The 14,727-nt window shown below is 40.5% G+C and overlaps 1 protein-coding gene across 1 annotated transcript in view; it reads right to left on the bottom strand.

Moving 5' to 3' along the window:
* Positions 1-14,727, bottom strand: part of LOC101862779 (3-hydroxy-D-aspartate aldolase) — a 22,174-nt gene that overhangs the window by 1,316 nt on the left and 6,131 nt on the right. The window contains exons 5-9 of the mRNA XM_005091981.3: positions 11,618-11,784; positions 10,205-10,300; positions 9,317-9,406; positions 6,031-6,046; positions 113-178 (exon numbers count right to left, since the gene is read on the bottom strand). Of these exons, the coding sequence (XP_005092038.2) occupies positions 113-178; positions 6,031-6,046; positions 9,317-9,406; positions 10,205-10,300; positions 11,618-11,784 (435 nt within the window). The remainder of the gene's footprint in view (positions 1-112; positions 179-6,030; positions 6,047-9,316; positions 9,407-10,204; positions 10,301-11,617; positions 11,785-14,727) is intronic.

The following is a 14,727-nucleotide window of genomic DNA, read 5'->3' as shown; positions in this document are numbered from 1 at the left end:
GTTGACGATCGGTTGACGATCGGTTGACGATCGGTTGACGATCGGTTGACGATCGGTTGACGATCGGTTTGTCGATTCCCCCAATGGGAACTGGATATTACAGACCACTCACCATAGGACATCCTCGGAACATACCCAACGCCTTATGTCCGGCGTCTAGGACAGCACGGTCGCCTTCCTGGAGTTATAATATTAAAAAAACTGAAAGTTAAAGCTGTGTTATGTAGCTGTCATATAACATTGGTTTATTGTTGCTGCTTCTGCTGCTGCTGTTGTTGTTGATGATGATGATGATGATGATGATGATGATGATGATGATGATGATGATGATGATGATGATGATGATGATGAGTAGGCCTTTGCTAGTGTTGTAGTTTTAGCACTCGTAAATTGGCAGCTTGCACTGTATGCTTCCCAGGAAGATGAGACTCTATCAGAATACTATCTGCTGGGGTAACAATAATATAGACTACAATGAGCTTAGAGCTTGTTGCTGAGCGGGGAATTTGCGGTATACAAATGCTATTTCACATTCTTCATCATCATCATCATCATCATCATCATCATCATCATCACCATCATCATCATCATCATCATCATCATCATCATCAACATCATTATCATCATCATCATCATCATCATCATCATCAGCATCATCATCATTATCATTGTAGACTGCAAAAAGACAAAAAAACGGTGGAAACTAGTAAGATTTTCAAAAATTTTATACGTCCTAAGTTTCACCATCTTATGGCTTCGTCAGGAACCTTTAAAAAATATTAATGGCTAGACAAGAACAACACTATGGAAACTAAAGTACGTACACATACGTCACAGTCACATTCACATTGCTCAATGGTGAGAGCGAGAAATGTATTTTAAAAAAGGCCAAAGAAAGGGGAAACTCATTGAAAGAAATGGTGTGAATATATTATGTATAGCATAATATTATGTACTGTCATATTATATTAATAGAATAATTGTTATTGTTATTGTAAAAGTAATTCGTAGGTAGTAGTAGTAGTAGTAGTAGTAGTAGTAGTAGTAGTAGTAGTAGTAGTAGTAGTAGTAGTAGTAGTAGTAGTAGTAGTAGTGGTGGTGGTGGTGGTGGTGGTGGTGGTGGTGGTGGTGGTGGTAGCAGTAGCAGTAGCAGTAGTAGTAGTAGTAGTAGTAGTAGTAGTAGTAGTAGTAGTAGTAGTAGTAGTAGTAGTAGTAGTAGTAGTAGTAGTGGTAGTGATAGTGGTAGTGGTAGTAGTAGTAGTAGTAGTAGTAGTAGTAGTAGTAGTAGTAGTAGTAGTAGTGTCATATTATTAATACCATTATTATTATTATAATTATTATTATTATTATTATTATTATTATTATTATCATTGTTGTTGTTGTTGGTGGTGGTATTATGATTGTTGTTATCATTGTTGTTGTTGTTGCTTCTCATCCTAATGCTACGAATCCTGCTACGAATGCTGCCTGTTTCACTTACTTTTTAAGGACGTAGCGGACACATTTGATATGTCCAATCAGCTGCTGACCAAAGCAATGTTGCAGCATATTTGAACCATTCTAGACGAATCAGAAACATGAATTTGACCGGGTGTCATGAAAAAAACGGACCCTTTTAAAGGGCAACTAGGTCATCTATGCGCTAATGTCAACAAAACTTCGAACAAACTGTATTGAACCAGGGTGACGTAAATTTGTAAAGTTGGTAAAGATAAAGAGAATCTATCAACGTGTACAAGAAATATCAAATTTTTTAAATGTCAACCAAAATTGGGTAAAACACAAAATGGTACTTCGTAAGAGCGTTCAGCTGCAGGGGCATAATGGGCTCGTTCTGGTTTCAGGACGAGGACCGAAATACCGCGAGTCACATCAGATGGATATCGCACACTATTGTGTTGGGAGAAGATAGTGTTATGTTATAAAGGCCTGATTCCATTGGGACGGGGCCACACAACTCGCGCCAAAAATTACCCCTCTGCTGTATAGTTGCTAGAAAAGGTTTGGAGAACCCGTTATAAGCCGAAAGTTTACGAAAGAGAGGTCACCATATTTCCTTCAACGTGAGCCACTTGAATTTTGACTGGGGTTTTTTTAATTAATTTTTTTTTAAATTTTGGACAGACATAGGCAACGGAAAGAAACCCCAAACAATCAAGCAGTGGAAAATCAGAGGTTTCTAGGAGCCTATAAAGTGAAAAATGGTCAACACTTGAAAATTTAAATAGCCATCAACTCCCTGAGTTTATTAAGCAGTATATCAATTTTATATAAATTTGTTCTTTAATGCGCAAATAGTGCCTATTTGAAATAAAACAATATCGTTGATTTTCAAGGATGCAAAATTTTGCGTTTCACCTAATTTTGGTTGAATTAGAAGCTTGATATTTTTTCAAACATGTGGGTCGATATTTTTCCAATATTGACAGGTGTAACGTGCCCCTAATAGTTGGGGGCTCTCGTGGTCTAGAGGTTATGGTGTTCGCCTCTTATTCAATAGGTTCCGGGTTCGAAACCCGACTGCACGGAAATTTTTATCTTCTAAAATTTTCTCCATTCACCTCATTTCCTGACCTTTACCCACGTTCTGTTGTCTGCATTCGTCTCCACAGTCTGCCCCCCCCCCCCCTTGTCCACTCCTCGGGGCTCCTGATTCTTTCTGCAGCCTTTCTACTGCTACTCATTGGCTCCTTCTAACTGCTGTCAGCCACACCCCTGATCTCAGAGTAGGTAAGATCTAACACCTAGCCTTCTCTGATAAGTTGAAAAATCTTGGAGATTCCATGTGCAATTTGTGCGCGTTAAAGATCCTTAGGTGGTCCAAGATCAATAAGAGTATTCTTCGATCGTTACCAGACCAAAATTCAAAATTACTTCTTAACAAACTAAAAATGTTCAATATGTCTCGTGTGCTCATATGACCTTAGTTGCGAGTGCCGTAAAACACTTACCAAAAGATACATACATTAATTGAATTCTACTTCTTCGAAGTTTGTTTGAAAAAGGTTCAAAGATGACCAAGGTATTGCCCTTTGAATGAGTCCTTATATACTTAAGAATTATTTTTAGACACCCGATATATCATATTATCTTCTTCTTCTTCTTCTTCTTCTTCTTCTTCTTCTTCTTCTTCTTCTTCTTCTTTTTTTTCTTCTATCTGAGCAACCTCTATAAATCGATAACCGGGCTAAACCTAAGATTTCCGGCAGTGTCGCAAATTTCGGTTGTATAGGACTTCAGCGTATTTGCTAGCATAACTACTAATATTCAAGTGTGCAAAACTTAGTCCATCGTTAAACTTTTGAACTCACCGCAACACTGATCACTGAGCTCAAGACGTACAGAGAATTTTTGAACACAGTAACAGGCAAGCCTTCCTCGTCCAGGTTTTGTAGGTAATGCGCATCCATGAGCGCATAGGCCCCGTGTGTACAGTCAAAGAAAACGTTGCAGGTGTAGAAATTGGCCCATCATAAGAACCAACCGAACTCACGTCTTTTAGGATTATTATAGTGCGGGTCAAAAGTTCGAGGTACAACTTAGTCTCAAAGATCTTGTAAACGGGTAAATTAGTGTTCCCCCACGCTTTGCAGAACAGTTGGTATCAATGTATCAGAACTAAAACAATTAATACTACGTTTAAAAACTTTTCTTCAGGAATGTATATAAAATACTACAAATCTCCGCAACGCGGAAAATGGGAGTGTTCACAGTTCTTCCGGATTCTCACACACAATTTCACATGCATATGGACACCTTCGCAGCTTACCAATGACACTTTTAAGTCGCAAACTTGTTACAAAAAATTAATGTTTTAGTGAACACGTATTGTTGCACTAAAGGTTCGTTCTCAATACATACATTAAAAAAGCATAGATTCTAGTGAATAATTAGAACGAAGGACGGATTCGCTTTTAAAAGGATATTGTTCCTGCTCAGGGGATATAAACCCTTTAAAATCCGTAGAAACCGCTCATTGGGATTTTTAAAAATTAGTGTTCTTCAAAGATCCTTCGGTGGTTCAAAATCGTAGAAATCAGCATTATGCCTCCATCTCAAGGATAAACAAACAAGCAAGCAAAACTTTCTGGTTGCCATTCCCTTGTGTCGTGAATCTCAGAAATATAAATGACGATACCAAAGATAAGATACATAAACATAATATATGAAAAATGTATTTTACAAATTGCCCAAACAACTGGGAGACATTTAAGAGGAATGGAGCGAATTCAAAGCATGTTTGAATAAAGCATTAAAAGTAGAGTGCGGCACCACGAAATCCTATACAGAAAGGAACGCCGCCAAACAAGAAGGATAGTAAAAGAAGCTAAGAACAGTATGTGGAGAACAGCTGGCAACAAAATGTAAAGAAGACCCCAGAGAGTTTTACAAGAGCGTTACAAGCATGAGGATGCGAGAAGAACCATTCAACTCAACTGAAATAGTCAATGATGAGAACGGAAACCCTATTTTCAGTAAGCCAAAGATTAAAGAAAGATGGAAACGCTATTTCCAGGAGCTGCTGAATCCACCTTGAAAAACAATACCAAACAGCTTCTCACTAAAAGAAACCACTCCAGAACCATCAATACTGCTGGGTGAAACCCAACATGTTATAAAGAAAAGCCCCCCAAACAAAGCGCCAGGCGTTGATAACATCTCAGCAGAAGAGATCAAGCTATGCGGTCATATCGGTGAACTCTGGCTACGGAGGATATTCAACCTGGCCTGGGCGACAAAAGCAACACAAGAAGACTGGCAACGAGCTGTCATTGAATCCATTTGGAAAAAAAAGGTAACAAAAGAGACCGCGGAACCTACAGAGGAATATCCCTTCTCAGCCATGAGGGCAAAATGTTTGCCAAGATACTGGAAATGAGAATGATACCAATCGTAGAGACTCAACTCGGTGTATCCCAGTTTGGTTTCAGAAAAGGCAGGGGCTGTACCGATGCTATTTTCGCATTAAGACAGTTGTGTGAGACCTCCACTGCACATGGCAAAGACCTCTAATATCGTCTTCGTGGTTCAGGGAAAGGCGTTCGACCGGGTAGATAGATGTCAACTTTGGGAAGTCTTAAAGGAATATGGTGTAAGAGGACATGCTGGAGAACATTATGGCACTTTATAAAAACAGTCTGTGTGCCGTAAGATCAACAGAAGGACTATCGGACTGGTTCCCCATCAGGTCTGGGGTGAGCCAAGAGTGTGTTCTCTCTCCGCTTCTCTTCATTACTTACATGGACAAGATCACGAAAGCAGCAAATGACAACATCACTGAACTGAACGAGCTTCTATTTGCTGATGACTAGAGTATATCAAATACAAATGAAGAGGAATTACAAAAACATACCACAAAACTAAATGACGAATGTAAACACCAGAACATAAAAATCTCCATCTAAAAACAGAAGTTATGAAGGTAAGCAGAAACCCAGGGAAACTCAACATTCTTATTGATGGAACACAGCTCCAACAAGTAGAGGAATTTAAATATTTAGGAAGCATCTCCACACATGATGGGCGTATGGACAAAGATATAGAAACAAGAACTATGAAGGCAAATGCAGTGACCTACCAGCTAGCACTCATACTCAGCCACAAGACCATCCAAACCAAAGTGAAATCCCAGCTCATCAACAGCATATTTATATCAACATTAAGATACCAGTGCCAAACATGGTCTCTAAACAAAGCACGAGAAAGAAAAACCAATGCATGCGAAATGAGGTGTCTCCGCAAAACCATCATTGTCACCAGAAGAGACCGCATAAGAAACGAAACTATACGTCTACAAACTGGAATACAACCAATAAAAAAATTCATAGAGCATCAAAGAGTCGAATGGTTTGGACATCTAACCAGAATGCCCCAGAAACAACTAACGGCTAGAGTTTACAACACCCAAGAACCCGGCTTCAAATTAAGAAAGACCAAGAAAGACCTGGCTGGATCGGGTTAAAAAGGTCCCGAAACAACAAAACATATCTATCACAGATGCTACACACCTAGCCCTGGGTCGAAACTTACATCTCCCGTCGACATCCTAAGAATACAAGAGGAAGGAAAACAGTAAAGGTAAAGTATTCCCTTGTGATAGAATAATAGGAAAAAGAAAAGTTTACAGCTTAACCAAATGAGGTGTTGATCAAGTACGCACATCTGGGGCCTCCATTCTTCAAGAGATGACACGTGGGTTTTACTTACACACTTGCCTGTAGAATAGAGAGTCGAAATTTACTATCACCAACTAAACATACTCCCTCCCCCCATCCCTCCCTCCCCCCCCCCCCCCCCCCAATGTCTTTGAGCGTCAGAACGATCACAGGCCGAAGTTTCTTAATTCTGAAAGGCATAGCTGCAACCATGATTCCCAACAATGACATCGGATGTTGTACACAGGATCATTCAATTTGAAACGGTAATGGGAGTGTACTATTATCAAACAGTCCAGGTTTTCCCTCAACCCAAAAGAGATGCTGTTTACAGACGACCAAAGACTGGCATATGAGAAAGAAGAGCAACTTCAAAAGTACACAGACAGGCTGAATACACATTGTGAAAAGCTCAACATGAAGATCAGCAAAAGCAAAATGGAGACGATGAAAATCGGCAGAACGCCGGGAAGCATCAGAGTTTTAAAAACCTGATGACTTCATTCTGAAATCCCTAGAAGCAGTGCTCCACATTCCCTCCTTTGGACTCAACACATTTTAACGCGTCGTTCGAAATGTTCAGTGGCGCCCTAACACAGGGACTTGCTAAACCATGAGTTTTTAAAGTCACATACACTGTACATGTTCACTAAGAAGTGGCTTCTAGAGACAATAGATTGAGGTGCCCAATAGACAGTATTTTTGGAGTTGACATATCCCGAAGGGGGGAAATGGGCTTAGCACTAAACCAAAATATGTCATCGAGGAAATGATCCCTCTTTACAAGGCAATCGAGGAATGGTGAACACATTGCCATGCTCTGATTCATGTCATCTCGGCCTAGCGAAGATGAACATGGTGTAGTCGTAGGTTAAGATCTGCCATGAGAATGCAGAATGTTGATGTGTAAGAAAGTCCTAGCTGCAGACCGTCTACGCACAGACGTCTCATGGGACTCGGCTACTGAAATCTGCACTCTGGTGACGTTTAAAGGGCTGCGCATGGTGCGTGTTCGACCTGAAGTGGTCATTTTTTAAAGAACTTTTTAGTTCTGATTCGCTATAGATCCAAACTGATGGAACTTCTCTTCTCATGACGCCAAAGGACTTGAGTGCACCTGAGCATTCTCTCCATGCCGTACACAGAACTTACGAAATGTCAGGGATGGTGAGTTTGTGGAGAGGTAATGTTCAATTCAAAAATCTCTCTGCTCTTTACTAAACGTAGCCATGATCTCAGCAGGCAAACAAAATTTGGGAAAAATAATATCTGCAGACTTCTGTTGACTTGTTAGACTGCTGTAGCTTGCAGTATGGCGCGATTGTTGCAACTTTTAGTGGTAGGCCTAAAGCGAACTTGTGCGTCATGCTATGAAAATGGCGACAAGGTTGAAAATGGGTTGTTTTATTAATTTGCTATATAGAGCAAAACCATTCAATGAACCTATCTGAAATACACATCAGACAAATTTCTTTTGGCTTCCATACGTTATGTTCAAATCTGAAACTCAAAACGTCAGTATGGAGGAAGATATTTACAAAACAAGTTGTAAAGTGTTTTTTTGGATCACCCTGTACATTCAGAGGCAAACAATCATGTGGTTTGGACATCCGACACGTATGGCAGTTTGCTAGTGAAGCGTACTACAAAACAATATCAGGGCACAGGGCAAGAGAAAACCTAGAAAGACTTAGATCGAGGGTGTGAAGAAAATTCTGAAAACATACAACATTCCACTCATCCAGGCCATCCAACTTCCTTGAGACAAAAAGCTCTTTCTCCCCTTTACACCCCAGAGGTACAAGAAGACGGATAAAGTAAAGTAAGTCCAGGTTTTGAAGTAAGATTCATAGACCTGTATTTCTAGACCTCTCACTATCATGGCCACTACTCATTGCCCTCTAAAAAAATGTTGCGAAGCGTGAGCATAATAAGCAATGCTATTAATCCCAACTGAAGGGTAAAACACAAGTCTCACAATAGTCGAGAGCACTGGCATCCCCCCCCCCTAAAAAAAACTGCCCTCCTTTTTAATCAAAATTAGCATGGTGGTGTGTTCCTTGACACCTCGTACAAAGACCACGTTTCAAATGCAGAGGTACGAAACAGAATCACAAACGCAGAGGGCAGCATGAAGATCTACTGACCACAGTGAAGAGATGAAAATGAAAGTGGTATGGGCAGGTTACAAGATCCGCAGGACTTGCCAAAACAATCCTGCAAGGAACCGTACAAGGAAAAAGACAGAGAGGAAGGCAGAGAAGGAGATGGGAGGACAACATTACAGTGTGGACAGGAAAGACGATGGGTGACAATCTGAGGAAAGCAGAGGACAAAAATAGATGGCGAGAGCTGGTTTTCAGATGCAGTGGTGCCCCCACGGTTGCCCCAACCACGGGATCGAAAAAGAAGAAGAAAGTACGGTCTAGGCTTCTAATACAAGTACGTGGTAAGGATATAGCGTGTATCTCTGTGAACACCCCGCTAGCAGCTCCATGTTGGAACGTGCCCGTGCCTGCTCCCGTCACATAGTCACAATCAATGTTCCGATCTTTCAGGGCCTATTTTGAAACAGGATGGGAAGAAACTGACAAAGTTATGATTTGTAGAAAAGCAGGCTTAAGAAAAATAGATAACAAACTGAATGAAACAAACAAAATTATAAATTTGTAGAAAAGCGTATATCAGCAAAGCAGATTCTGGCAACAACAAAAATCAGACAATATTGAACATACACTTATGTTTGGTGGGGTTGTTTTTTCATTATTTTATTTTATTTATTTTATGTTATTTTATTTTATTTTATTTTATTTTATTTTTTTGGGGAGGGGGTCTGAAAAATAGCACTGAAAATTAATCATTGGCGAGTGGTTTATATGAAGTCCGCAGAAAGTAATTGACTGGAAACCACATAAAACTGGCAGGGAATTTCTCATAGAATGTATCATGAAATTATATCATTTTAAAGTGATTTTTACCTCTAAAATTACAATATAAACTTTTTTTTTCTTCATTAATTTACTTAAAGCCAGAGGTTAGTTAGACATGATAAAGTGATAAAGCCAAAAGTTAATATGGTAACATCTTTGAATAACATTTCCAACAGGAATTGCTTTTTGCGACATCTGAAATGAAAACGAAATGAACAACAGAGAACTAACTGGACCACCTGCACAGCTATTTTAGCTTTTTCTATCCCAGCAGAAGAAGACACCTTTCTCTCTGTGGCATTGACGACGTGGAGGGAATCACTGGATAAAAGATAAAAATGAGTCTTTTAGTTGAACTGTCCATCTACTGACAGTCTGTGATGTTTACGACACTTTTATTGTAAACCAGCCTCTATTACATGGTACGGTATAAATACCAGTCTGTGTGTGTGTGTGTGTGTGTGTGTGTGTGTGTGTGTGTGTGTGTGTGTGTGTGTGTGTGTGTTTGTGTGCGTGTGTGTGTATCTGTGTGTGCGAGTGCGCGCGTGCGTGTGTGTGTTTATGTTTGAGCACGTGTGTGTGTGTGCGTGTGTGTGCATGGGTGTGTTTGTGTGTGTGTGTGTGTGTGTGTGTGTGTGTGTGTGCATACACGCGTACGAGGGGATTTCAATAAGTCTTTTTGCTTACTATGAAGAAAATAGGCTAGAAAATTGTAACTTGATAGTCACAATGCTACGTATCTACATTAACAAACTAAAAATTGACAGTGTTGATATTTTTGATTGACCTCAAAAGTCGTTAGTGTAAAATGACTTCAAATGGGACTCGAAACAATTTCTCCACTGCAGATATAGCACTTTCTTCACAATGGAAACGATGCCCTTTGGTATTTTCTAAAAACTGATTTTGGAAAAGCAAGCAAGAACATAGCAACTACAGCCTGAGACAGATTTTTTAAAAGTCTTCTTAAGAAAAATCCTATTCAATAAGTCATTTGAAATTTTAAAAATAGGTATGGTGTTTGCATGAATACCGGTCTGGAAACTAATTCATAAGCCGAAAGTACACGAGAAAGAAAAAGGTAACGCACACGCTTGCCTGCAAAGTCCTCATACGTACCCATTGTAACATTGTATTCCTTTGAATTTCACGTGCAGCAAAGACTGGATTAGCTCAGCTAGATCTGCAACTGCCTTTCCAGGCTCCACACCACACCTGGTAGATTGCAATATAAAAAAGATATTTAAAACATTGCAAAAATTTAGACCATAAAGGGCCTGTAAGGACAAAGCCGGGCTGGATAGAGGATCAATGCAAGAAAGATGGAGATACTCAAAATATGAAGCAGATGTTCTCTGCACGGGAATCGAACTCACGCCTTTTGAGGTAGCAACGAAGAACCAAATCTATTAAGAGTAATGTTCACAAATAACTCCGTTACTGTCTTTCACCCTGAACACGTCTATTTTTTCATTTTCATTTTATGTTTCCTTTCTTGACAAAGTCGTATTTTTTTCTCGAAAAACGACTAGTCATGCGTAATTCTGACTACTGTACACATGCTTGTGAAAACTTGTTTCGGCACAAAGGTGTGTTTAAAAAAACAAAACAACAACAAACAAAACGTAGAAAAAAAGATAGATTTTTTGCTGTTTTTTTTTTTTTTTTGGGGGGGGGGGGGTTGGTTTTTAATTTCGTTTTCTTTTATAGGGTAATCATGTATTTTGTTTTGAGATTTTACGGGTGCTTGTGTTAATATCGGAGTGCCCAAACATTAAATTCCAGCAAAAAGTGCTCTGATGATCGCAAAATAGTTTTATATAAGAAGAATAAGATCTTTTCCCAAAGCTAAGATTGTGAAAGATCCCACGGAGAGTTAAGTACAATAAATACAATGTATGACAGAAGATAGCATTTAGTTATGGTCTATTTATGGTGGCTACAAGGCGAATCACTTTTTATTAACCTTGAGAACTCACTCAAACTTGCTTATAATCAATCAAGATTTAGACCTTTAGGCGTCCTCTCACACACCCAATCCGAACCCCCACCACATCTCACCATACCCCATCCTGTCTCCTCCGCCCCCCCCCCCCCCCCACCCCAACCATCTCTTTGGATTCTGGGTCCGGTTTGATCGGGAATAGAATGTATTTGGCCTTTGGTGTCTCCACTTGTCCTTCTCCCCCTCCCCCTAACCCACACGTCACATCCGATCCACCCCAACCCACCCCCACCCTTTGACATAATCGGGCCAAGTAGGGTGGTAAGCTTTCGCTGTGTACAACAAGACGATAAAAAACGTGTAATTAAAGTAACCGCAAATTTTTTACGCCTCCAACTACACAATGTATAGTATTTAGGAAGGGAGCAAATACAACCCTGCAATCTCGGCTGAGAGGGATGCAACCACTCAAAAAATGAACTCGTGTCGCTTACATGAGACCGCAAAGCACCCATTCGTGGAAACCACAGACGCAAGCGGTAAGATGGTATGCCTGTCTCTTAAAACACAGCAAAAACCCGAATCACCTGTCGTAACCTATGTTGACATCCACCACCAGGTCAAAGGTTACCCCGAAGTCCCCAGCAACTTGACTCAAATCTTCCACGTTCCCCCGACTGTCGACACACACAGAGATCTTTATAGCTTGTCTTGCCAAGGCCGCCAGACGGAGCTGTTTTTTGCGGCTGATTATCTGAAACAAGCAACAATGTCTATGTGAAACAAGCAGCAGTGTCTGTTTGAAACACGCGAGCAACAATGCCTGTCTGAAACACACAACAATATATGTCTTAAACACACACTACTGTCTGTCTAAAACATACAAGCGACAATGTCTACATTTTTAAAAAGCAACAATGTCTGAAACTCACAACAATGTGTACTACTACTACTTCTACTACCTGTCCCCGTAGGATTATGCGATAGTGCGGCCGCAGCGCGGCCGCGTTTTTTCGCGTAATTTTGCAACATTTGCATAATTTTGGATTATCCGCGTTTTTTCACGTTTTTTTCCTTTTTTTTTCACAAAACAATTAATTAACGCCTCGACATGTGAGTAAAGGGACGTAATCCCCGTAAAAAGTCTCATTTAAGTGAAAAGTTGGCTATTTCCCTTGATAAAAGATCTTGGTTAAGGGTTGTGATTTTGTTCCTTGAGCATGTTCTTTTTTTTTGTGTGTGTGTTTTTGAAAAGTATTTTACGGCGCTCGCAACTGCATGAGGTCATATGAGCGCGCGGGACACACCTAATATTTCCAGTTGGTAGGAAATTTTGAATTTTGACCGGGTGGCGGCCGAAGCCTACTCTTATCGATTTTAGACCACCAAGGGATCTTTAACGTGCGCAACTTGCACACGGGTCCTCCGAGATTTTTCGCCCTTGTCCGAGAAGGCTAGGTGTAGATCTTTCCTACCAGAAGATCAGGGGTGTGGCAGAAAGACAGCAGTAAGGAGGAACCAAGGAGTAGCATAGAAAGGCTGCAGAAAGAGTCAGGAGCCCAGAGGAGGGGGCAAAGGAGGTGAGGGGGTGGGGGCAGAAAGTGGAAATGAAAGCAGACAACATAGCATTGCTAGAGAGCAGGAAAGGAGGTGAAAGGAGACAATTTTAGAGAAGAAAATTTTTCGGTCGCTACCCGGATTCGAACCCGGGACCTTTGAATAAGAGGCCAACACCTTAACCTCTAGGCCACGAGAGCCCCCTGAGCATGTTCAATTTTTCAATCCATCAAAAGTTGTTGTTCTCATGTCTGCTGATGTTTCCTGTTTGACAGGTGTCCCTGGTTTTAGTAATGTGCCAGCATCAGAGGTCCAGATGTCCTTTTTTTTTTCAAACATTTTTCTTTCCTTCATAGATCTAGATCTACAGCCGAAAGTTACAGAGATGATATTTGGGGGGGGGGGGTTGTTTTTGTTTTTTCTTACTGATGTGTATTGTTTTCTTTTCCAAATACACAACAAATTACTGATACTGATATGTTCTGTTTTCAATTTTTCTGGACATAAAACATGAAAATCATGAAACTTCGTGTTGAAAAAATGCAAAACATGTCGCGAATGTTGTAACGGTAACTTGCATAAATTGTGCATAATTCTGCTTTTTTTTTTGCATAATTTAGCCTTCTAAATTTGCATAATTCTACGGGACAGTACTACTACTACTACTACTACTACTACTACTACTACTACTACTACTACTGCTGCTGCTGCTGCTGCTGCTGCTGCTTCTGCTGCTGCTGCTGCTGCTGCTGCTGCTACTGCTGCTGCTGCCTCTGCTGCTACTGCTACTACTATTACTACTACTAGTAGTATTACTACTTTACTTTTACTTATCCCTTAGTCGTAGATGAATGTTGCGGCTCTAACGATGATCGGGCAACCGCATCTCTCCTTTCTTCTCTATTTTCAGCCTTTGGAAGGGCTGCACCCAACTTTAAACCTGTCCATTTCGTTATGTTGTGCTCTCAGTCCTTGTTCTGTCTGCCTCTCCCTCTCCCTTCTTGTACAGTGCCCTATGGGATCATCTTTGTGAGTCCTGCTGATCTCTTTATGCGCCCATACTATCTCAATTTGCATTTTATTCACAGTGGTGAGGAGATCTTCAAAGGCCCAACATCATGTCTGATGCTGTCCTTCACTTCTCCATTTGTACCATGACCTCTGTTGGAAATGATGCCCAACAGTCTTCGAAACCATCTCTTTCCTATAGCGTGTATCTTTCTCTTTAAGTCTGCTGTAAGGGTGCATGTCTCACAAGCGTACAGGAAGGTTGAAATGACTAAGGAATGCATCATTCTGATTTTGGATCAGAAGGCAATGCTGTTGTCTTGAGCTGTGATAATGCATTAATTGTTTGGGAAATCCTGGACAGCATTTTTTTGTTTTGATCCTTCATCCGCCACCAAGAGCCTCAGGATTTGAAGCCCTGAACAGTCTTTAGTTTTTAGCCGTCAATTCTACTGTCTGGGCTGATTCTTTTGATATTGTTCGTCATCAGTTTAGTCTTTTCTGCCCTGATCTCCATGCCACATGTTGTTGATGCCTCGTCCAGAGGTTTGACTAACTTGACAAGCCCTTCTTATTTCCCTGCAAGTTCATCAATGTCATCAGCAAAACGTAAGTTTGTGATTGTTCTACCACCAATGCTAACTGATCCTCCATAGTTTTCCAACGCATCAGTCATGATTCTCTCAAAGGTAGATGTTAAAAAGGGTAGGGGAAAGCCGACATCCTTGTCTAACTCCAACTGTCGTCCTGAACCATTCTTTTACACTTCCATTGCAGTACACTGTGCTTGTGGCTTTGCAGTAGAGGCTCTCTATGACTTTAATCAAGTTGGCGTTGATGTTGTTTAGTTTCACTGTGGACCAGAGAGTAACACGCTATACTCTATCAAATGCTTTCTTGAAATCCATTAAAACATGGAAGAGGTCCTGTTGGTGCTGAGATACCTCTCGCACAGTACAGTATTCTCAAGTTGAAAATTTGTTCAGTGTACCGCATCCTGGTGTAAAGCATGCTTGTTCCTCAGCTGTGATCTTTTCTGCTTGAGGCTACAACCGATTTAGTGCTGTTTACTTCAACTACTAACTATATATTAATCTTATTATCGCCAGGTCTGATCGAAACACTCGGAAGT

Source organism: Aplysia californica, unplaced genomic scaffold, assembly GCF_000002075.1.
Source record: "Aplysia californica isolate F4 #8 unplaced genomic scaffold, AplCal3.0 scaffold00038, whole genome shotgun sequence".
NCBI lineage: Eukaryota > Metazoa > Mollusca > Gastropoda > Aplysiida > Aplysiidae > Aplysia > Aplysia californica.
Note: the sequence above shows the minus strand (reverse complement) of the source record. Positions and strands in the feature narration are given on the sequence as shown.